We start from the raw sequence: 27,274 nt of genomic DNA, 5'->3' as shown, positions 1-27,274 counted from the left end.
GTCACTGTGCTGTACTAACTGAACCATCTGACTACATAATGTCACTGTGCTGTACTTACTGGACCATCTGACTACATAACGTCACTGTGCTGTACTAACTGAACCATCTGACTACATAATGTCACTGTGCTGTACTGACTGAACCATCTGACTACATAACGTCACTGTGCTGTACCAACTGAACCATCTGACTACATACGTTACTGTACTGTACTAACTGAACCATCTGACTACATTACGTCACTGTGCTTTACTAACTGAACCATCTGATTTCATAATGTCACTGAACCATCTGACTACATAATGTCACTGTGCTGTACTAACTGAACCATCTGACTCCATAATGTCACTGTGCTGTACTAACTGAACCATCTGACTACATAACGTCACTGTGCTGTACTGACTGAACCATCTGACTACATAACGTCACTGTGCTGTACTGACTGAACCATCTGATTTCATAATGTCACTGAACCATCTGACTACATTACGTCACTGTACTGTACTAACTGAACCATCTGACTACATAATGTCACTGTGCTGTACTAACTGAACCATCTGACTACATAACGTCACTGTGCTGTACTGACTGAACCATCTGACTACATAACGTCACTGTGCTGTACTGACTGAACCATCTGACTACATAATGTCACTGTGCTGTACTAACTGAACCATCTGACTACATAACGTCACTGTGCTGTACTAACTGAACCATCTGACTACGTCACTGTGCTGTACTTACTGGACCATCTGACTACATAACGTCACTGTGCTTTACTAACTGAACCATCTGACTACATAATGTAACTGAACCATCTGACTACATAATGTCACTGTGCTTTACTAACTGAACCATCTGACTACATAACGTCACTGTGCTGTACTTACTGGACCATCTGACTACATAACGTCACTGTGCTTTACTAACTGAACCATCTGACTACATAATGTAACTAATATATATATAATATATATAATATATGCCATTTAGCGGACGCTTTTATCCAAAGCGACTTACAGTCATGTGTGCATACATTCTACGTATGGGTGGTCCCGGGAATTGAACCCACTACCCTGGCGTTACAAGCGCCATGCTCTACCAACTGAGCTACAGAAGGACCACGTCACTGTACTAACTGAACCATCTGACTACATAACGTCACTGTGCTTTACTAACTGAACCATCTGACTACATAATGTCACTGTGCTGTAAAAAAAAAAAAAAACATCTGGACCATCTGACTACATAACGTCACTGTGCTGTACTAACTGAACCATCTGACTACATAATGTCACTGTGCTGTACTAACTGAACCATCTGACTACATAATGTCACTGTGCTGTAAAAAAAAAAAAAAAAAACATCTGGACCATCTGACTACATAACGTCACTGTGCTGTACTAACTGAACCATCTGACTACATAATGTCACTGTGCTGTACTAACTGAACCATCTGACTACATAACGTCACTGTGCTGTACCAACTGAACCATCTGACTACATAACGTCACTGTACTAACTGAACCATCTGACTACATAATGTCACTGTGCTGTACTAACTGAACCATCTGACTACATAACGTCACTGTACTAACTGAACCATCTGACTACAAAATGTCACTGTGCTTTACTAACTGAACCATCTGACTTCATAATGTCACTGTGCTGTACTAACTGAACCATCTGACTACATAACGTCACTGTGCTGTACTAACTGAACCATCTGACTACATAATGTCACTGTGCTGTACTAACTGAACCATCTGACTACATAATGTCACTGTGCTGTACTAACTGAACCATCTGACTACATAATGTCACTGTGCTGTACTAACTGAACCATCTGACTACATAATGTCACTGTGCTGTACTAACTGAACCATCTGACTACATAACGTCACTGTGCTGTACCAACTGAACCATCTGACTACATAATGTCACTGTGCTGTACTAACTGAACCATCTGACTACATAATGTCACTGTGCTGTACTAACTGAACCATCTGACTACATAATGTCACTGTGCTGTACTAACTGAACCATCTGACTACATAATGTCACTGTGCTGTACTAACTGAACCATCTGACTACATAACGTCACTGTGCTGTACCAACTGAACCATCTGACTACATAACGTCACTGTACTAACTGAACCATCTGACTACATAATGTCACTGTGCTGTACTAACTGAACCATCTGACTACATAACGTCACTGTACTAACTGAACCATCTGACTACAAAATGTCACTGTGCTTTACTAACTGAACCATCTGACTTCATAATGTCACTGTGCTGTACTAACTGAACCATCTGACTCCATAATGTCACTGAACCATCTGACTACATAATGTCACTGTGCTGTACTAACTGAAACATCTGACTCCATAATGTCACTGAACCATCTGACTACATAATGTCACTGTGCTGTACTAACTGAACCATCTGACTACATAACGTCACTGTGCTGTACTAACTGAACCATCTGACTACATTACGTCACTGTACTAACTGAACCATCTGACTACATAACGTCACTGTGCTTTACGAACTGAACCATCTGACTACATAATGTAACTGAACCATCTGACTACGTAACGTCACTGTGCTTTACTAACTGAACCATCTGACTACATAATGTCACTGTGCTGTACTTACTGGACCATCTGACTACATAACGTCACTGTGCTGTACTAACTGAACCATCTGACTACATAATGTCACTGTGCTGTACTGACTGAACCATCTGACTACATTACGTCACTGTACTAACTGAACCATCTGACTACATTACGTTACTGTACTGTACAAACTGAACCATCTGACTACATTACGTCACTGTGCTTTACTAACTGAACCATCTGATTTCATAATGTCACTGAACCATCTGACTACATAATGTCACTGTGCTGTACTAACTGAACCATCTGACTCCATAATGTCACTGAACCATCTGACTACATAATGTCACTGTGCTGTACTAACTGAACCATCTGACTACATAATGTCACTGTGCTGTACTGACTGAACCATCTGACTACATTACGTCACTGTACTAACTGAACCATCTGACTACATTACGTCACTGTACTAACTGAACCATCTGACTACATAATGTCACTGTGCTGTACTAACTGAACCATCTGACTCCATAATGTCACTGAACCATCTGACTACATAATGTCACTGTGCTGTACTAACTGAACCATCTGACTCCATAATGTCACTGAACCATCTGACTACATAATGTCACTGTGCTGTACTAACTGAACCATCTGACAACATAATGTCACTGTACTAACTGAACCATCTGACTACATAATGTCACTGTGCTGTACTAACTGAACCATCTGACTACATAACGTCACTGTGCTGTACTAACTGAACCATCTGACTACATTACGTCACTGTACTAACTGAACCATCTGACTACATTACGTCACTGTACTGTACTAACTGAACCATCTGACTACATAATGTCACTGTGCTGTACTTACTGGACCATCTGACAACATAACATCACTGTGCTGTACTAACTGAACCATCTGACTACATAACGTCACTGTGCTGTACTAACTGAACCATCTGACTACATTACGTCACTGTACTAACTGAACCATCTGACTACATAATGACACTGTACTGTACTGACTGAACCATCTGACTACATTATGTCACTGTACTAACTGAACCATCTGACTACATTACGTGCTGTACTAACTGAACCATCTGACTACATAACGTGCTGTACTAACTGAACCATCTGACTACATTACATCACTGTGCTGTACTAACTGAACCATCTGACTACATGATGTCACTGTGCTTTACTAACTGAACCATCTGACTACATGATGTCACTGTGCTGTACTAACTGAACCATCTGACTACATAATGTCACTGTGCTGTACTAACTGAACCATCTGACTACATGATGTCACTGTGCTGTACTAACTGAACCATCTGACTACATGATGTCACTGTGCTGTACTAACTGAACCATCTGACTCCATAATGTCACTGAACCATCTGACTACATAACGTCACTGTGCTGTACTAACTGAACCATCTGACTACATAACGTCACTGTGCTGTACTAACTGAACCATCTGACAACATAACATCACTGTACTAACTGAACCATCTGACTACATAATGTAACTGAACCATCTGACTACATAATGTGACAACCATCTGACTACATAACGTCACTGTACTAACTGAACCATCTGACTACATAACGTCACTGTACTAACTGAACCATCTGACTACATAATGTGACAACCATCTGACGACATAACGTCACTGTACTAACTGAACCATCTGACTACATAATGTCACTGTACTAACTGAACCATCTGACTACATAATGTCACTGTGCTGTACTAACTGAACCATCTGACTACATTATGTCACTGAACCATCTGACTACATAACGTCACTGTACTGTAACTGAACCATCTGACTACAAAATGTCACTGTGCTGTACAAACTGAACCATCTGACTACATAATGCCACTATGTTGTACTAACTGAACCATCTGACTACATAATGTCACTGTGCTGTACCAACTGAACCATCTGACTACATAACGTCACTGTGCTGTACTAACTGAACAATCTGACTACATTACGTCACTGTACGAACTGAACCATCTGGCTACATAATGACACTGTACTGTACTGACTGAACCATCTGACTACATTACGTCACTGTACTAACTGAACCATCTGACTACATTACGTCACTGTACTAACTGAACCATCTGACTACATAACGTGCTGTACTAACTGAACCATCTGACTACATTACATCACTGTGCTTTACTAACTGAACCATCTGACTACATGATGTCACTGTGCTTTACTAACTGAACCATCTGACTACATGATGTCACTGTGCTGTACGAACTGAACCATCTGACTACATAATGTCACTGTGCTGTACTAACTGAACCATCTGACTACATAATGTCACTGTACTAACTGAACCATCTGACTACATTATGTTACTGTACTAACTGAACCATCTGACTACATAATGTCACTGTGCTGTACTAACTGAACCATCTGACTACATAATGTCACTGTGCTGTACTAACTGCACCATCTGACTACATAATGTCACTGTACAAACTGAACCATCTGACTACATAACGTCACTGTGCTGTACTAACTGAACCATCTGACTACATGATGTCACTGTGCTGTACTAACTGAACCATCTGACTACATTACGTCACTGTACTAACTGAACCATCTGACTACATAATGTCACTGTGCTGTACTAACTGAACCATCTGACTCCATAATGTCACTGAACCATCTGACTACATAATGTCACTGTGCTGTACTAACTGAACCATCTGACTCCATAATGTCACTGAACCATCTGACTACATAATGTCACTGTGCTGTACTAACTGAACCATCTGACAACATAATGTCACTGTACTAACTGAACCATCTGACTACATAATGTCACTGTGCTGTACTAACTGAACCATCTGACTACATAACGTCACTGTGCTGTACTAACTGAACCATCTGACTACATTACGTCACTGTACTAACTGAACCATCTGACTACATTACGTCACTGTACTGTACTAACTGAACCATCTGACTACATAATGTCACTGTGCTGTACTTACTGGACCATCTGACAACATAACATCACTGTGCTGTACTAACTGAACCATCTGACTACATAACGTCACTGTGCTGTACTAACTGAACAATCTGACTACATTACGTCACTGTACGAACTGAACCATCTGGCTACATAATGACACTGTACTGTACTGACTGAACCATCTGACTACATTATGTCACTGTACTAACTGAACCATCTGACTACATTACGTCACTGTACTAACTGAACCATCTGACTACATAACGTCGCTGTACTAACTGAACCATCTGACTACATTACATCACTGTGCTTTACTAACTGAACCATCTGACTACATGATGTCACTGTGCTTTACTAACTGAACCATCTGACTACATGATGTCACTGTGCTGTACTAACTGAACCATCTGACTACATAATGTCACTGTGCTGTACTAACTGAACCATCTGACTACATGATGTCACTGTGCTGTACTAACTGAACCATCTGACTACATGATGTCACTGTGCTGTACTAACTGAACCATCTGACTCCATAATGTCACTGAACCATCTGACTACATAACGTCACTGTGCTGTACTAACTGAACCATCTGACTACATAACGTCACTGTGCTGTACTAACTGAACCATCTGACAACATAACATCACTGTACTAACTGAACCATCTGACTACATAATGTAACTGAACCATCTGACTACATAATGTGACAACCATCTGACTACATAACGTCACTGTACTAACTGAACCATCTGACTACATAACGTCACTGTACTAACTGAACCATCTGACTACATAATGTGACAACCATCTGACGACATAACGTCACTGTACTAACTGAACCATCTGACTACATAATGTCACTGTACTAACTGAACCATCTGACTACATAATGTCACTGTGCTGTACTAACTGAACCATCTGACTACATTATGTCACTGAACCATCTGACTACATAACGTCACTGTACTGTACAAACTGAACCATCTGACTACAAAATGTCACTGTGCTGTACAAACTGAACCATCTGACTACATAATGCCACTATGTTGTACTAACTGAACCATCTGACTACATAATGTCACTGTGCTGTACCAACTGAACCATCTGACTACATAACGTCACTGTGCTGTACTAACTGAACAATCTGACTACATTACGTCACTGTACGAACTGAACCATCTGGCTACATAATGACACTGTACTGTACTGACTGAACCATCTGACTACATTACGTCACTGTACTAACTGAACCATCTGACTACATTACGTCACTGTACTAACTGAACCATCTGACTACATAACGTCGCTGTACTAACTGAACCATCTGACTACATTACATCACTGTGCTTTACTAACTGAACCATCTGACTACATGATGTCACTGTGCTTTACTAACTGAACCATCTGACTACATGATGTCACTGTGCTGTACGAACTGAACCATCTGACTACATAATGTCACTGTGCTGTACTAACTGAACCATCTGACTACATAATGTCACTGTACTAACTGAACCATCTGACTACATTATGTTACTGTACTAACTGAACCATCTGACTACATAATGTCACTGTGCTGTACTAACTGAACCATCTGACTACATAATGTCACTGTGCTGTACTAACTGAACCATCTGACTACATAATGTCACTGTACAAACTGAACCATCTGACTACATAACGTCACTGTGCTGTACTAACTGAACCATCTGACTACATGATGTCACTGTGCTGTACTAACTGAACCATCTGACTACATTACGTCACTGTACTAACTGAACCATCTGACTACATTACGTCACTGTACTGTACTAACTGAACCATCTGACTACATAATGTCACTGTGCTGTACTAACTGAACCATCTGACTACATAACGTCACTGTGCTGTACTGACTGAACCATCTGACTACATAACGTCACTGTGCTGTACTGACTGAACCATCTGACTACATAATGTCACTGTGCTGTACTAACTGAACCATCTGACTACATAACGTCACTGTGCTGTACTAACTGAACCATCTGACTACGTCACTGTGCTGTACTTACTGGACCATCTGACTACATAATGTAACTGAACCATCTGACTACATAATGTCACTGTGCTTTACTAACTGAACCATCTGACTACATAACGTCACTGTGCTGTACTTACTGGACCATCTGACTACATAACGTCACTGTGCTTTACTAACTGAACCATCTGACTACATAATGTAACTAATATATATATAATATATATAATATATGCCATTTAGCGGACGCTTTTATCCAAAGCGACTTACAGTCATGTGTGCATACATTCTACGTATGGGTGGTCCCAGGAATTGAACCCACTACCCTGGCGTTACAAGCGCCATGCTCTACCAACTGAGCTACAGAAGGACCACGTCACTGTACTAACTGAACCATCTGACTACATAACGTCACTGTGCTTTACTAACTGAACCATCTGACTACATAATGTCACTGTGCTGTAAAAAAAAAAAAAAAACATCTGGACCATCTGACTACATAACGTCACTGTGCTGTACTAACTGAACCATCTGACTACATAATGTCACTGTGCTGTACTAACTGAACCATCTGACTACATAATGTCACTGTGCTGTAAAAAAAAAAAAAAAAAAACATCTGGACCATCTGACTACATAACGTCACTGTGCTGTACTAACTGAACCATCTGACTACATAATGTCACTGTGCTGTACTAACTGAACCATCTGACTACATAACGTCACTGTGCTGTACCAACTGAACCATCTGACTACATAACGTCACTGTACTAACTGAACCATCTGACTACATAATGTCACTGTGCTGTACTAACTGAACCATCTGACTACATAACGTCACTGTACTAACTGAACCATCTGACTACAAAATGTCACTGTGCTTTACTAACTGAACCATCTGACTTCATAATGTCACTGTGCTGTACTAACTGAACCATCTGACTACATAACGTCACTGTGCTGTACTAACTGAACCATCTGACTACATAATGTCACTGTGCTGTACTAACTGAACCATCTGACTACATAACGTCACTGTGCTGTACTAACTGAACCATCTGACTACATAATGTCACTGTGAAGTACTAACTGAACCATCTGACTACATAATGTCACTGTGCTGTACTAACTGAACCATCTGACTACATAATGTCACTGTGCTGTACTAACTGAACCATCTGACTACATAACGTCACTGTGCTGTACCAACTGAACCATCTGACTACATAACGTCACTGTACTAACTGAACCATCTGACTACATAATGTCACTGTGCTGTACTAACTGAACCATCTGACTACATAACGTCACTGTACTAACTGAACCATCTGACTACAAAATGTCACTGTGCTTTACTAACTGAACCATCTGACTTCATAATGTCACTGTGCTGTACTAACTGAACCATCTGACTCCATAATGTCACTGAACCATCTGACTACATAATGTCACTGTGCTGTACTAACAAACATCTGACTCCATAATGTCACTGAACCATCTGACTACATAATGTCACTGTGCTGTACTAACTGAACCATCTGACTACATAACGTCACTGTGCTGTACTAACTGAACCATCTGACTACATTACGTCACTGTACTAACTGAACCATCTGACTACATAACGTCACTGTGCTTTACTAACTGAACCATCTGACTACATAATGTAACTGAACCATCTGACTGTGTGCTTTACTAACTGAACCATCTGACTACATAATGTCACTGTGCTGTAACTGGACCATCTGACTACATAACGTCACTGTGCTGTACTAACTGAACCATCTGACTACATAATGTCACTGTGCTGTACTGACTGAACCATCTGACTACATACGTCACTGTGTACTAACTGAACCATCTGACTACATTAACTGTACTGTACTAACTGAACCATCTGACTACATTACGTCACTGTGCACTAACTGTCTGACATAATGTCACTGAACCATCTGACTACATAATGTCACTGTGCTGTACTAACTGAACCATCTGACTCCATAATGTCACTGAACCATCTGACTACATAATGTCACTGTGCTGTACTAACTGAACCATCTGACTACATAATGTCACTGTGCTGTACTGACTGAACCATCTGACTACATTACGTCACTGTACTAACTGAACCATCTGACTACATAACTGTACTAACTGAACCATCTGACTACATAATGTCACTGTGCTGTACTAACTGAACCATCTGACTCCATAATGTCACTGAACCATCTGACTACATAATGTCACTGTGCTGTACTAACTGAACCATCTGACTCCATAATGTCACTGAACCATCTGACTACATAATGTCACTGTGCTGTACTAACTGAACCATCTGACAACATAATGTCACTGTACTAACTGAACCATCTGACTACATAATGTCACTGTGCTGTACTAACTGAACCATCTGACTACATAACGTCACTGTGCTGTACTAACTGAACCATCTGACTACATTACGTCACTGTACTAACTGAACCATCTGACTACATTACGTCACTGTACTGTACTAACTGAACCATCTGACTACATAATGTCACTGTGCTGTACTTACTGACCATCTGACAACATAACATCACTGTGCTGTACTAACTGAACCATCTGACAACATAACGTCACTGTGCTGTACTAACTGAACCATCTGACTACATAACGTCACTGTGCTTTACTAACTGAACCATCTGACTACATAATGTCACTGTGCTGTAAAAAAAAAAACATCTGGACCATCTGACTACATAACGTCACTGTGCTGTACTAACTGAACCATCTGACTACATAATGTCACTGTGCTGTACTAACTGAACCATCTGACTACATAATGTCACTGTGCTGTAAAAAAAAAAAAAAAACATCTGGACCATCTGACTACATAACGTCACTGTGCTGTACTAACTGAACCATCTGACTACATAATGTCACTGTGCTGTACTAACTGAACCATCTGACTACATAACGTACTGTGCTGTACCAACTGAACCATCTGACTACATAACGCCACTGTACTAACTGAACCATCTGACTACATAACGTCACTGTACTAACTGAACCATCTGACTACATAACGTCACTGTACTAACTGAACCATCTGACTACAAAATGTCACTGTGCTTTACTAACTGAACCATCTGACTTCATAATGTCACTGTGCTGTACTAACTGAACCATCTGACTACATAACGTCACTGTGCTGTACTAACTGAACCATCTGACTACATAATGTCACTGTGCTGTACTAACTGAACCATCTGACTACATAACGTCACTGTGCTGTACTAACTGAACCATCTGACTACATAATGTCACTGTGAAGTACTAACTGAACCATCTGACTACATAATGTCACTGTGCTGTACTAACTGAACCATCTGACTACATAATGTCACTGTGCTGTACTAACTGAACCATCTGACTACATAACGTCACTGTGCTGTACCAACTGAACCATCTGACTACATAACGTCACTGTACTAACTGAACCATCTGACTACATAATGTCACTGTGCTGTACTAACTGAACCATCTGACTACATAACGTCACTGTACTAACTGAACCATCTGACTACAAAATGTCACTGTGCTTTACTAACTGAACCATCTGACTTCATAATGTCACTGTGCTGTACTAACTGAACCATCTGACTCCATAATGTCACTGAACCATCTGACTACATAATGTCACTGTGCTGTACTAACTGAACATCATCTGTCACTGAACCATCTGACTACATAATGTCACTGTGCTTTACTAACTGAACCATCTGACTACATAACGTCACTGTGCTTTACTAACTGAACCATCTGACTACATAATGTAACTGAACCATCTGACTACATAATGTCACTGTGCTTTACTAACTGAACCATCTGACTACATAACGTCACTGTGCTGTACTTACTGAACCATCTGACTACATAACGTCACTGTGCTGTACTAACTGAACCATCTGACTACATAATGTAACATAATATATAATATATATAATATATGCCATTTAGTTTTATCAAAGCTGTCATGTGTGCATACATTCTACGTATGGGTGGTCCCAGGAATTGAACCCACTGGCGTTACACCATGCTGAGCTACAGAAGGACCACGTCACTGTACTAACTGAACCATCTGACTACATAACGTCACTGTGCTTACTAACTGAACCATCTGACTACATAATGTCACTGTGCTGTAAAAAAAAAAAACATCTGAACCATCTGACTACATAACGTCACTGTGCTGTACTAACTGAACCATCTGACTACATAATGTCACTGTGCTGTACTAACTGAACCATCTGACTACATAATGTCACTGTGCTGTAAAAAAAAAAAAAAAACATCTGGACCATCTGACTACATAACGTCACTGTGCTGTACTAACTGAACCATCTGACTACATAATGTCACTGTGCTGTACTAACTGAACCATCTGACTACATAACGTCACTGTGCTGTACCAACTGAACCATCTGACTACATAACGTCACTGTACTAACTGAACCATCTGACTACATAATGTCACTGTGCTGTACTAACTGAACCATCTGACTACATAACGTCACTGAACCATCTGACTACAAAATGTCACTGTGCTTTACTAACTGAACCATCTGACTTCATAATGTCACTGTGCTGTACTAACTGAACCATCTGACTACATAACGTCACTGTGCTGTACTAACTGAACCATCTGACTACATAACGTCACTGTGCTGTACTAACTGAACCATCTGACTACATAACGTCACTGTGCTGTACTAACTGAACCATCTGACTACATAATGTCACTGTGAAGTACTAACTGAACCATCTGACTACATAATGTCACTGTGCTGTACTAACTGAACCATCTGACTACATAATGTCACTGTGCTGTACTAACTGAACCATCTGACTACATAACGTCACTGTGCTGTACCAACTGAACCATCTGACTACATAACGTCACTGTACTAACTGAACCATCTGACTACATAATGTCACTGTGCTGTACTAACTGAACCATCTGACTACATAACGTCACTGTACTAACTGAACCATCTGACTACAAAATGTCACTGTGCTTTACTAACTGAACCATCTGACTTCATAATGTCACTGTGCTGTACTAACTGAACCATCTGACTCCATAATGTCACTGAACCATCTGACTACATAATGTCACTGTGCTGTACTAACTGAAACATCTGACTCCATAATGTCACTGAACCATCTGACTACATAATGTCACTGTGCTGTACTAACTGAACCATCTGACTACATAACGTCACTGTGCTGTACTAACTGAACCATCTGACTACATTACGTCACTGTACTAACTGAACCATCTGACTACATAACGTCACTGTGCTTTACGAACTGAACCATCTGACTACATAATGTAACTGAACCATCTGACTACGTAACGTCACTGTGCTTTACTAACTGAACCATCTGACTACATAATGTCACTGTGCTGTACTTACTGGACCATCTGACTACATAACGTCACTGTGCTGTACTAACTGAACCATCTGACTACATAATGTCACTGTGCTGTACTGACTGAACCATCTGACTACATTACGTCACTGTACTAACTGAACCATCTGACTACATTACGTTACTGTACTGTACTAACTGAACCATCTGACTACATTACGTCACTGTGCTTTACTAACTGAACCATCTGATTTCATAATGTCACTGAACCATCTGACTACATAATGTCACTGTGCTGTACTAACTGAACCATCTGACTCCATAATGTCACTGAACCATCTGACTACATAATGTCACTGTGCTGTACTAACTGAACCATCTGACTACATAATGTCACTGTGCTGTACTGACTGAACCATCTGACTACATTACGTCACTGTACTAACTGAACCATCTGACTACATTACGTCACTGTACTAACTGAACCATCTGACTACATAATGTCACTGTGCTGTACTAACTGAACCATCTGACTCCATAATGTCACTGAACCATCTGACTACATAATGTCACTGTGCTGTACTAACTGAACCATCTGACTCCATAATGTCACTGAACCATCTGACTACATAATGTCACTGTGCTGTACTAACTGAACCATCTGACAACATAATGTCACTGTACTAACTGAACCATCTGACTACATAATGTCACTGTGCTGTACTAACTGAACCATCTGACTACATAACGTCACTGTGCTGTACTAACTGAACCATCTGACTACATTACGTCACTGTACTAACTGAACCATCTGACTACATTACGTCACTGTACTGTACTAACTGAACCATCTGACTACATAATGTCACTGTGCTGTACTTACTGGACCATCTGACAACATAACATCACTGTGCTGTACTAACTGAACCATCTGACAACATAACGTCACTGTGCTGTACTAACTGAACCATCTGACTACATAACGTCACTGTGCTTTACTAACTGAACCATCTGACTACATAATGTCACTGTGCTGTAAAAAAAAAAAAAACATCTGGACCATCTGACTACATAACGTCACTGTGCTGTACTAACTGAACCATCTGACTACATAATGTCACTGTGCTGTACTAACTGAACCATCTGACTACATAATGTCACTGTGCTGTAAAAAAAAAAAAAAACATCTGGACCATCTGACTACATAACGTCACTGTGCTGTACTAACTGAACCATCTGACTACATAATGTCACTGTGCTGTACTAACTGAACCATCTGACTACATAACGTCACTGTGCTGTACCAACTGAACCATCTGACTACATAACGTCACTGTACTAACTGAACCATCTGACTACATAACGTCACTGTGAACCATGACTACAAAATGTCAACTGAACCATCTGACTACATAATGTCACTGTGCTGTACTAACTGAACCATCTGACTACATAACGTCACTGTGCTGTACTAACTGAACCATCTGACTACATAATGTCACTGTGCTGTACTAACTGAACCATCTGACTACATAACGTCACTGTGCTGTACTAACTGAACCATCTGACTACATAATGTCACTGTGAAGTACTAACTGAACCATCTGACTACATAATGTCACTGTGCTGTACTAACTGAACCATCTGACTACATAATGTCACTGTGCTGTACTAACTGAACCATCTGACTACATAACGTCACTGTGCTGTACCAACTGAACCATCTGACTACATAACGTCACTGTACTAACTGAACCATCTGACTACATAATGTCACTGTGCTGTACTAACTGAACCATCTGACTACATAACGTCACTGTACTAACTGAACCATCTGACTACAAAATGTCACTGTGCTTTACTAACTGAACCATCTGACTTCATAATGTCACTGTGCTGTACTAACTGAACCATCTGACTCATAATGTCACTGAACCATCTGACTACATAATGTCACTGTGCTGTACTAACTGAAACATCTGACTCCATAATGTCACTGAACCATCTGACTACATAATGTCACTGTGCTGTACTAACTGAACCATCTGACTACATAACGTCACTGTGCTGTACTAACTGAACCATCTGACTACATTACGTCACTGTACTAACTGAACCATCATGACTACATAACGTCACTGTGCTTACGAACTGAACCATCTGACTACATAATGTAACTGAACCATCTGACTACGTAACGTCACTGTGCTTTACTAACTGAACCATCTGACTACATAATGTCACTGTGCTGTACTAACTGGACCATCTGACTACATAACGTCCACTGTGCTGTACTAACTGAACCATCTGACTACATAATGTCACTGTGCTGTACTGACTGAACCATCTGACTACATTACGTCACTGTACTAACTGAACCATCTGACTACATTACGTTACTGTACTGTACTAACTGAACCATCTGACTACATTACGTCACTGTGCTTTACTAACTGAACCATCTGATTTCATAATGTCACTAACCATCTGACTCATAATGTCACTGTGCTGTACTAACTGAACCATCTGACTCCATAATGTCACTGAACCATCTGACTACATAATGTCACTGTGCTGTACTAACTGAACCATCTGACTACATAATGTCACTGTGCTGTACTACTGAACCATCTGACTACATTACGTCACTGTACTAACTGAACCATCTGACTACATTACGTCACTGTACTAACTGAACCATCTGACTACATAATGTCACTGTGCTGTACTAACTGAACCATCTGACTCCATAATGTCACTGAACCATCTGACTACATAATGTCACTGTGCTGTACTAACTGAACCATCTGACTCCATAATGTCACTGAACCATCTGACTACATAATGTCACTGTGCTGTACTAACTGAACCATCTGACAACATAATGTCACTGTACTAACTGAACCATCTGACTACATAATGTCACTGTGCTGTACTAACTGAACCATCTGACTACATAACGTCACTGTGCTGTACTAACTGAACCATCTGACTACATTACGTCACGTACTAACTGAACCATCTGACTACATTACGTCACTGTACTGTACTAACTGAACCATCTGACTACATAATGTCACTGTGCTGTACTTACTGGACCATCTGACAACATAACATCACTGTGCTGTACAACTGAACCATCTGACTACATAACGTCACTGTGCTGTACTAACTGAACCATCTGACTACATAACGTCACTGTACTGTAACTGAACCATCTGACTACATACTGTACTGTACTGAACCATCTGACTACATAACTGTACTAACTGAACCATCTGACTACATAATGTCACTGTACTAACTGAACCATCTGACTACATAACGTCACTGTACTAACTGAACCATCTGACTACATAACGTCACTGTGCTGTACTAACTGAACCATCTGACTACATAACATCACTGTGCTGTACTAACTGAACCATCTGACTACATAACGTCACTGTGCTGTACTAACTGAACCATCTGACTACATAATGTCACTGTGCTGTACTAACTGAACCATCTGACTACATAATGTCTGACCATGTGCTGCTTTTACTAACTGAACCATCTGACTACATAATGTCACTGTGCTGTACTAACTGGACCATCTGACTACATAACGTCACTGTGCTGTACTAACAACCATCTGACTACATAACGTCACTGTGCTGTACTAACTGAACCATCTGACTACATAATGTCACTGTGCTGTACTAACTGAACCATCTGACTACATAACGTCACTGTGCTGTACTAACTGAACCATCTGACTACATAACGTCACTGTACTAACTGAACCATCTGACTACATAATGTCACTGTGCTGTACTAACTGAACCATCTGACTACATAACGTCACTGTACTAACTGAACCATCTGACTACATAATGTCACTGTGCTGTACTAACTGAACCATCTGACTACATAATCTGTCACATAATGTCACTGTACTAACTGAACCATCTGACTACATAATGTCACTGTGCTGTACTAACTGAACCATCTGACTACATAATGTCACTGTGCTGTACTAACTGAACCATCTGACTACATAATGTCACTGAACCATCTGACTACATAATGTCACTGTGCTGTACTAAACTGAACCATCTGACTACATAATGTCACTGTGCTGAACCATCTGACTACATAATGTCACTGTGCTGTACTAACTGAACCATCTGACTACATAACGTCATGCCAACGTCACTGTACTAACTGAACCATCTGACTACATAATGTCACTGTGCTGTACCTGAACCATCTGACTACATAACGTCACTGTGCTGTACTAACTGAACCATCTGACTACATAATGTCACTGTGCTGTACTAACTGAACCATCTGACTACATAACGTCACTGTGCTGTACTAACTGAACCATCTGACTACATAACGTCACTGTGCTGTACACTGTCTGACTGTCACTGTACTAACTGAACCATCTGACTACATAATGTCACTGTGCTGTACTAACTGAACCATCTGACACTAACGTGCTGTACTAACTGAACCATCTGACTACATAATGTCACTGAACCATCTGACTGTCACTGTGCTGTACTAACTGAACCATCTGACTCATAATGTCTACTGAACCATCTGACTACATAATGTCACTGTGCTGTACTAACTGAACCATCTGACTACATAATGTCACTGTGCTGTACTAACTGAACCATCTGACTAACATCTGAACATAATGTCACTGTGCTGTACTAACTGAAACCATCTGACTACATAACGTCACTGTGCTGTACTAACTGAACCATCTGACTACATAATGTGCTGTAACTGAACCATCTGACTACATAATGTCACTGTGAACCATCTGACTACATAACGTCACTGTGCTTTTACCTGAACCATCTGACTACATAATGTAACTGAACCATCTGACTACATAATGTCACTGTGCTGTACTAACTGAACCATCTGACTACATAATGTCACTGTGCTGTACTTACTGGACCATCTGACTACATAACGTCACTGTGCTGTACTAACTGAACCATCTGACTACATAATGTCACTGTGCTGTACTGACTGAACCATCTGACTACATTACGTCACTGTACTAACCCATCTGACTACATTACGTTACTGTACTGTACTAACTGAACCATCTGACTACATTACGTCACTGTGCTTTACTAACTGAACCATCTGATTTCATAATGTCACTGAACCATCTGACTACATATGTCACTGTGCTGTACTAACTGAACCATCTGACTCCATAATGTCACTGAACCATCTGACTACATAATGTCACTGTGCTGTACTAACTGAACCATCTGACTACATAATGTCACTGTGCTGTACTGACTGAACCATCTGACTACATTACGTCACTGTACTAACTGAACCATCTGACTACATTACGTCACTGTACTAACTGAACCATCTGACTACATAATGTCACTGTGCTGTACTGAACCATCTGACTCCATAATGTCACTGAACCATCTGACTACATAATGTCACTGTGCTGTACTAACTGTCTGACTCCAACTGAACCATCTGACTACATAATGTCACTGTGCTGTACTAACTGAACCATCTGACTACATAATGTCACTGTACTAACTGAACCATCTGACTACATAATGTCACTGTGCTGTACTAACTGAACCATCTGACTACATAACGTCACTAACTGAACCATCTGACTACATTACTGTACTAACTGAACCATCTGACTACATTACGTCACTGTACTGTCACTGTCTGACTACATAATGTCACTAACTGGACCATCTGACAACATAACATCACTGTGCTGTACTAACTGAACCATCTGACAACATAACGTCACTGTGCTGTACTAACTGAACCATCTGACTACATAACGTCACTGTGCTGTACTAACTGAACCATCTGACTACATAACGTCACTGTGCTGTACTAACTGAACCATCTGACTACATAACGTCACTGTACTAACTGAACCATCTGACTACATAATGTCACTGTGCTGTACTAACTGAACCATCTGACTACATAACGTCACTGTGCTGTACTAACTGAACCATCTGACAACATAACGTCACTGTGCTGTACTAACTGAACCATCTGACTACATAACGTCACTGTGCTGTACTAACTGAACCATCTGACTACATAACGTCACTGTGCTGTACTTACTGTACCATCTGACTACATAACGTTACTGTGCTGTACTAACTGAACCATCTGACTACATAATGTCACTGTGCTGTACTAACTGAACCATCTGACTAATAATGTCACTGAACCATCTGACTACATAATGTCACTGTGCTGTACTAACTGAACCATCTGACTACATAAACTGTCACTGTCTGACTACATTCACTGTGCTGTACTAACTGAACCATCTGACTTCATAATGTCACTGTGCTGTACTAACTGAACCATCTGACTACATAATGTCACTGTGCTGTAACTGAACCATCTGACTACATAATGTCACTGTGCTGTACTAACTGAACCATCTGACTACATAACGTCACTGTGCTGTACCAACTGAACCATCTGACTACATAACGTCACTGTACTAACTGAACCATACTACATAATGTCACTGTGCTGCTGAACCATACTAACTGAACCATCTGACTACAAAATGTCACTCACTAACTGAACCATCTGACTTCATAATGTCACTGTGCTGTACTAACTGAACCATCTGACTCCATAATGTCACTGAACCATCTGACTACATAATGTCACTGTGCTGTACTAACTGAACCATCTGACTCCATAATGTCACTGTACTAACTGAACCATCTGACTACATAATGTCACTGTGCTGTAACTGAACCATCTGACTCCATAATGTAACTGAACCATCTGACTACGTAACGTCACTGTGCTTTACTAACTGAACCATCTGACTCCATAACGTCACTGTGCTGTACTTACTGACCATCTGACTACATAATGTCACTGTGCTGTACTAACTGAACCATCTGACTGTCACTGTGCTGTACTGGACCATCTGACTACATAACGTCACTGTGCTGTACTAACTGAACCATCTGACTACATAATGTCACTGTGCTGTACTGACTGAACCATCTGACTACATACGTCACTGTACTAACTGAACCATCTGTGCTGTACTGTACTAACTGAACCATCTGACTACACATAACGAACCATCTGATTTCTAATGTCACTGAACCATGCATAATGTACTAACTGAACCATCTGACTCATAATGTCTAACCATCTGAACGTCACTGTGCTGTACTAACTGAACCATCTGAACATAATGTGCTGTACTGACTGAACCATCTGACTACTGTACTAACTGAACCATCTGACTACATACGTCACTGTACTAACTGAACCATCTGACTACATAATGTCACTGTGCTGTACTAACTGAACCATCTGACTCCATAATGTCACTGAACCATCTGACTACATAATGTCACTGTGCTGTACTAACTGAACCATCTGACTCCATAATGTCACTGAACCATCTGACTACATAATGTCACTGTGCTGTACTAACTGGAACCATCTGACAACATAATGTCACTGTACTAACTGAACCATCTGACTACATAATGTCACTGTGCTGTACTAACTGAACCATCTGACTACATAACGTCACTGTGCTGTACTAACTGAACCATCTGACTACATTACGACTGTACTAACTGAACCATCTGACTACATTACTCACTGTACTGCACTGAACCATCTGACTACATAATGTCACTGTGCTGTACTTACTGTGAACATAACATCACTGTGCTGTACTAACTGAACCATCTGACAACATAACGTCACTGTGCTGTACTAACTGAACCATCTGACTACATAACGTCACTGTGCTGTACTAACTGAACCATCTGACTACATAACGTCACTGTGCTGTACTAACTGAACCATCTGAACATAACGCCACTCTAACTGAACCATCTGACTACATAATGTCACTGTGCTGTACTAACTGAACCATCTGACTACATAACGTCACTGTGCTGTACTAACTGAACCATCTGACAACATAACGTCACTGTGCTGTACTAACTGAACCATCTGACTACATAACGTCACTGTGCTGTACTAACTGAACCATCTGACTACATAACGTCACTGTGCTGTACTTACTGGACCATCTGACTACATAATGTAACTGAACCATCTGACTACATAACGTCACTGTGCTTTACTAACTGAACCATCTGACTACATAACGTCACTGTGCTGTACTAACTGAACCATCTGACTACATAATGTAACTGAACCATCTGACTACATAACGTCACTGTGCTTTACTAACTGAACCATCTGACTACATAATGTCACTGTGCTGTACTTACTGGACCATCTGACTACATAACGTCACTGTGCTGTACTAACTGAACCATCTGACCACATAATGTCACTGTGCTGTACTAACTGAACCATCTGACTACATAATGTCACTGTGCTGTACTAACTGAACCATCTGACTACATAATGTCACTGTGCTGTACTAACTGAACCATCTGACTACATAACGTCACTGTGCTGTACCAACTGAACCATCTGACTACATAACGTCACTGTACTAACTGAACCATCTGACTACATAATGTCACTGTGCTGTACTAACTGAACCATCTGACTACATAACGTCACTGTACTAACTGAACCATCTGACTACAAAATGTCACTGTGCTTTACTAACTGAACCATCTGACTTCATAATGTCACTGTGCTGTACTAACTGAACCATCTGACTCCATAATGTCACTGAACCATCTGACTACATAATGTCACTGTGCTGTACTAACTGAACCATCTGACTCCATAATGTCACTGAACCATCTGACTACATAATGTCACTGTGCTGTACTAACTGAACCATCTGACTCCATAATGTCACTGAACCATCTGACTACATAATGTCACTGTGCTGTACTAACTGAACCATCTGACTCCATAATGTCACTGAACCATCTGACTACATAATGTCACTGTGCTGTACTAACTGAACCATCTGACTACATAACGTCACTGTGCTGTACTAACTGAACCATCTGACTCCATAATGTCACTGAACCATCTGACTACATAATGTCACTGTGCTGTACTAACTGAACCATCTGACTACATAACGTCACTGTGCTGTACTAACTGAACCATCTGACTACATTACGTCACTGTACTAACTGAACCATCTGACTACATTACGTCACTGTACTGTACTAACTGAACCATCTGACTACATAACGTCACTGTGCTTTACGAACTGAACCATCTGACTACATAATGTAACTGAACCATCTGACTACATTACGTCACTGTACTGTACTAACTGAACCATCTGACTACATAACGTCACTGTGCTTTACGAACTGAACCATCTGACTACATAATGTAACTGAACCATCTGACTACATTACGTCACTGTGCTTTACTAACTGAACCATCTGACTACATAATGTCACTGTGCTGTACTTACTGGACCATCTGACTACATAACGTCACTGTGCTGTACTAACTGAACCATCTGACTACATAATGTCACTGTGCTGTACTAACTGAACCATCTGACTACATAATGTCACTGTGCTGTACTAACTGAACCATCTGACTACATAACGTCACTGTGCTGTACTAACTGAACCATCTGACTACATAATGTCACTGTGCTGTACCAACTGAACCATCTGACTACATAACGTCATTGTGCTGTACTAACTGAACCATCTGACTACATAATGTCACTGTGCTGTACTAACTGAACCATCTGACTACATAATGTCAATGTGCTGTACTAACTGAACCATCTGACTACATAACGTCACTGTGCTGTACCAACTGAACCATCTGACTACATAACGTCACTGTGCTGTACTAACTGAACCATCTGACTACATAATGTCACTGTGCTGTACTAACTGAACCATCTGACTACATAATGTCACTGTGCTGTACTAACTGAACCATCTGAATACATAACGTCACTGTGCTGTACCAACTGAACCATCTGACTACATAACGTCACTGTACTAACTGAACCATCTGACTACATAATGTCACTGTGCTGTACTAACTGAACCATCTGACTACATAACGTCACTGTACTAACTGAACCATCTGACTACAAAATGTCACTGTGCTTTACTAACTGAACCATCTGACTACATAATGTCACTGGGCTGTACTAACTGAACCATCTGACTACATAATGTCACTGTACTAACTGAACCATCTGACTACATAACGTCACTGTGCTGTACTAACTGAACCATCTGAATACATAATGTCACTGAACCATCTGACTACATACTGTCACTGTACTAACTGAACCATCTGACTACATAATGACACTGTGCTGTACTAACTGAACCATCTGACTACATAATGTCACTGAACCATCTGACTACATAATGTCACTGTGCTTTACTAACTGAACCATCTGACTACATAACGTCACTGTGCTTTACTAACTGAACCATCTGACTACATAATGTCATTGTGCTGTACTTACTGGACCATCTGACTACATAACGTCACTGTGCTGTACCAACTGAACCATCTGACTACATAATGTAACTGTGCTGTACTAACTGAACCATCTGACTACATAATGTCACTGTGCTGTACTGACTTAACCATCTGACTACATAATGTAACTGAACCATCTGACTACATAATGTCACTGTGCTGTACTAACTGAACCATCTGACTGCATAATGTCACTGTGCTGTACTAACTGAACCATCTGACTCCATAATGTCACTGTGCTGTACTAACTGAACCATCTGACTACATAATGTCACTGAACCATCTGACTACATAATGTCACTGTGCTGTACTAACTGAACCATCTGACTACATAATGGCCACTGTGCTGTACTAACTGAACCATCAGACTACATAATGTCACTGTGCTGTACTAACTGAACCATCTGACTACATAATGTCACTGTACTAACTGAACCATCTGACTACAAAATGTCACTGTGCTTTACTAACTGAACCATCTGACTTCATAATGTCACTGTGCTGTACTAACTGAACCATCTGACTCCATAATGTCACTGAACCATCTGACTACATAATGTCACTGTGCTGTACTAACTGAACCATCTGACTCCATAATGTCACTGAACCATCTGACTACATAATGTCACTGTGCTGTACTAACTGAACCATCTGACTACATAACGTCACTGTGCTGTACTAACTGAACCATCTGACTACATTACGTCACTGTACTAACTGAACCATCTGACTACATAATGTCACTGTGCTGTACTAACTCAACCATCTGACTACATAACGTCACTGTGCTTTACTAACTGAACCATCTGACTACATAATGTCACTGTGCTGTACTAACTGAACCATCTGACTACATAATGTCACTGTGCTGTACTAACTGAACCATCTGACTACATAACGTCACTGTGCTGTACCAACTGAACCATCTGACTACATAATGTCACTGTGCTGTACTTACTGGACCATCTGACTACATAACGTCACTGTGCTGTACTAACTGAACCATCTGACTACATAACGTCACTGTGCTGTACTAACTGAACCATCTGACTACATAATGTCACTGTGCTGTACTAACTGAACCATCTGACTACATAACGTCACTGTGCTGTACCAACTGAACCATCTGACTACATAACGTCACTGTGCTGTACCAACTGAACCATCTGACTACATAACGTCACTGTGCTGTACTAACTGAACCATCTGACTACATAATGTCACTGTGCTGTACTAACTGAACCATCTGACTACATAATGTCACTGTGCTGTACTAACTGAACCATCTGAATACATAACGTCACTGTGCTGTACCAACTGAACCATCTGACTACATAACGTCACTGTACTAACTGAACCATCTGACTACATAATGTCACTGTGCTGTACTAACTGAACCATCTGACTACATAATGTCACTGTGCTGTACTAACTGAACCATCTGACTACATAATGTCACTGTGCTGTACTAACTGAACCATCTGACTACATAATGTCACTGTGCTGTACTAACTGAACCATCTGACTACATAATGTCACTGTGCTGTACTAACTGAACCATCTGACTACATAACGTCACTGTACTAACTGAACCATCTGACTACATAATGTCACTGTGCTGTACTAACTGAACCATCTGACTACAAAATGTCACTGTGCTTTACTAACTGAACCATCTGACTACATAATGTCACTGTGCTGTACTAACTGAACCATCTGAATACATAATGTCACTGAACCATCTGACTACATAATGTCACTGTACTAACTGAACCATCTGACTACATAATGACACTGTGCTGTACTAACTGAACCATCTGACTACATAATGTCACTGAACCATCTGACTACATAATGTCACTGTGCTTTACTAACTGAACCATCTGACTACATAACGTCACTGTGCTTTACTAACTGAACCATCTGACTACATAATGTCATTGTGCTGTACTTACTGGACCATCTGACTACATAACGTCACTGTGCTGTACCAACTGAACCATCTGACAACATAACGTCACTGTGCTGTACTAACTGAACCATCTGACTACATTACGTCACTGTGCTTTACTAACTGAACCATCTGACTACATAATGTCACTGTGCTGTACTAACTGAACCATCTGACTACATAATGTCACTGTGCTGTACTAACTGAACCATCTGACTACATAATGTAACTGTGCTGTACTAACTGAACCATCTGACTACATTACGTCACTGTGCTTTACTAACTGAACCATCTGACTACATAATGTCACTGTGCTGTACTAACTGAACCATCTGACTACATAATGTCACTGTGCTGTACTAACTGAACCATCTGACTACATAATGTCACTGTGCTGTACTAACTGAACCATCTGACTACATAACGTCACTGTACTAACTGAACCATCTGACTACATAATGTCACTGTGCTGTACTAACTGAACCATCTGACTACAAAATGTCACTGTGCTTTACTAACTGAACCATCTGACTACATAATGTCACTGTGCTGTACTAACTGAACCATCTGAATACATAATGTCACTGAACCATCTGACTACATAATGTCACTGTACCTAACTGAACCATCTGACTACATAATGACACTGTGCTGTACTAACTGAACCATCTGACTACAATGTCACTGAACCATCTGACTACATAATGTCACTGTGCTTTACTAACTGAACCATCTGACTACATAACGTCACTGTGCTTTACTAACTGAACCATCTGACTACATAATGTCATTGTGCTGTACTTACTGGACCATCTGACTACATAACGTCACTGTGCTGTACCAACTGAACCATCTGACAACATAACGTCACTGTGCTGTACTAACTGAACCATCTGACTACATTACGTCACTGTGCTTTACTAACTGAACCATCTGACTACATAATGTCACTGTGCTGTACTAACTGAACCATCTGACTACATAATGTCACTGTGCTGTACTAACTGAACCATCTGACTACATAATGTAACTGTGCTGTACTAACTGAACCATCTGACTACATTACGTCACTGTGCTTTACTAACTGAACCATCTGACTACATAATGTCACTGTGCTGTACTAACTGAACCATCTGACTACATAATGTCACTGTGCTGTACTAACTGAACCATCTGACTACATAATGTCACTGTGCTGTACTAACTGAACCATCTGACTACTTAGAGCATACAGCATCATGATTCATTGTGATTCAACGTGATTCAACATCTTGTGTCCCAGGCTCTCCCAGCTGTATGTGATGATCTTCATGCCAGCCTTGCCGGTGAGTTCTCTGTGACATTTCTGGTGTCTTGCTGCTCTCCTCTGTCTGCTCTCTCTCTCTCTCTCTCTCTCTCTCTCTCTCTCTCCTCTCTCTCTCTCTCTCTCTCTCTCTCTCTCTCTCTCTCTCTGTCTCTCTCTACATGCCTTCTCTCTTTTCTCTTTCTATTCACTCTCTCTTCTCATCTCAGACTCCTCTCTGTCTCTGCAGGCTGCCTTCATGTTCCTGCTGCAGGGGAAATATCTGCAGAATCAGGTGCAGTGTATTACAGCCCCATCATCAGATGACAGGTCTTTAGATAATGTATTGATCAGGAGGACATGTCTTTAGATAATGTGTTGATTCAGGATTGTCTTTATATAATGTATTGATCAGGAGGATATGTCTTTAGATAATGACATTACATTCAGGAGGACATGTCTTTAGATAATGCATTGA

The 27,274-nt window shown here is 40.5% G+C and overlaps 1 protein-coding gene across 1 annotated transcript in view; it reads left to right on the top strand.

The window, feature by feature from the left end:
- The window catches only part of LOC127926394 (multidrug and toxin extrusion protein 1-like), a gene marked incomplete at its 3' end in the record, with an annotated part of 42,016 nt that extends 14,890 nt beyond the window's left edge, over positions 1 to 27,126 (top strand). The window contains exons 5-6 of the mRNA XM_052511778.1: positions 26,797 to 26,839; positions 27,047 to 27,126. Of these exons, the coding sequence (XP_052367738.1) occupies positions 26,797 to 26,839; positions 27,047 to 27,126 (123 nt within the window). The remainder of the gene's footprint in view (positions 1 to 26,796; positions 26,840 to 27,046) is intronic.
- Between the last annotated feature and the right edge of the window lie 148 nt (positions 27,127 to 27,274).

Source organism: Oncorhynchus keta, unplaced genomic scaffold (assembly GCF_023373465.1).
Source record: "Oncorhynchus keta strain PuntledgeMale-10-30-2019 unplaced genomic scaffold, Oket_V2 Un_contig_7503_pilon_pilon, whole genome shotgun sequence".
Lineage (NCBI taxonomy): Eukaryota > Metazoa > Chordata > Actinopteri > Salmoniformes > Salmonidae > Oncorhynchus > Oncorhynchus keta.
Note: the sequence above shows the minus strand (reverse complement) of the source record. Positions and strands in the feature narration are given on the sequence as shown.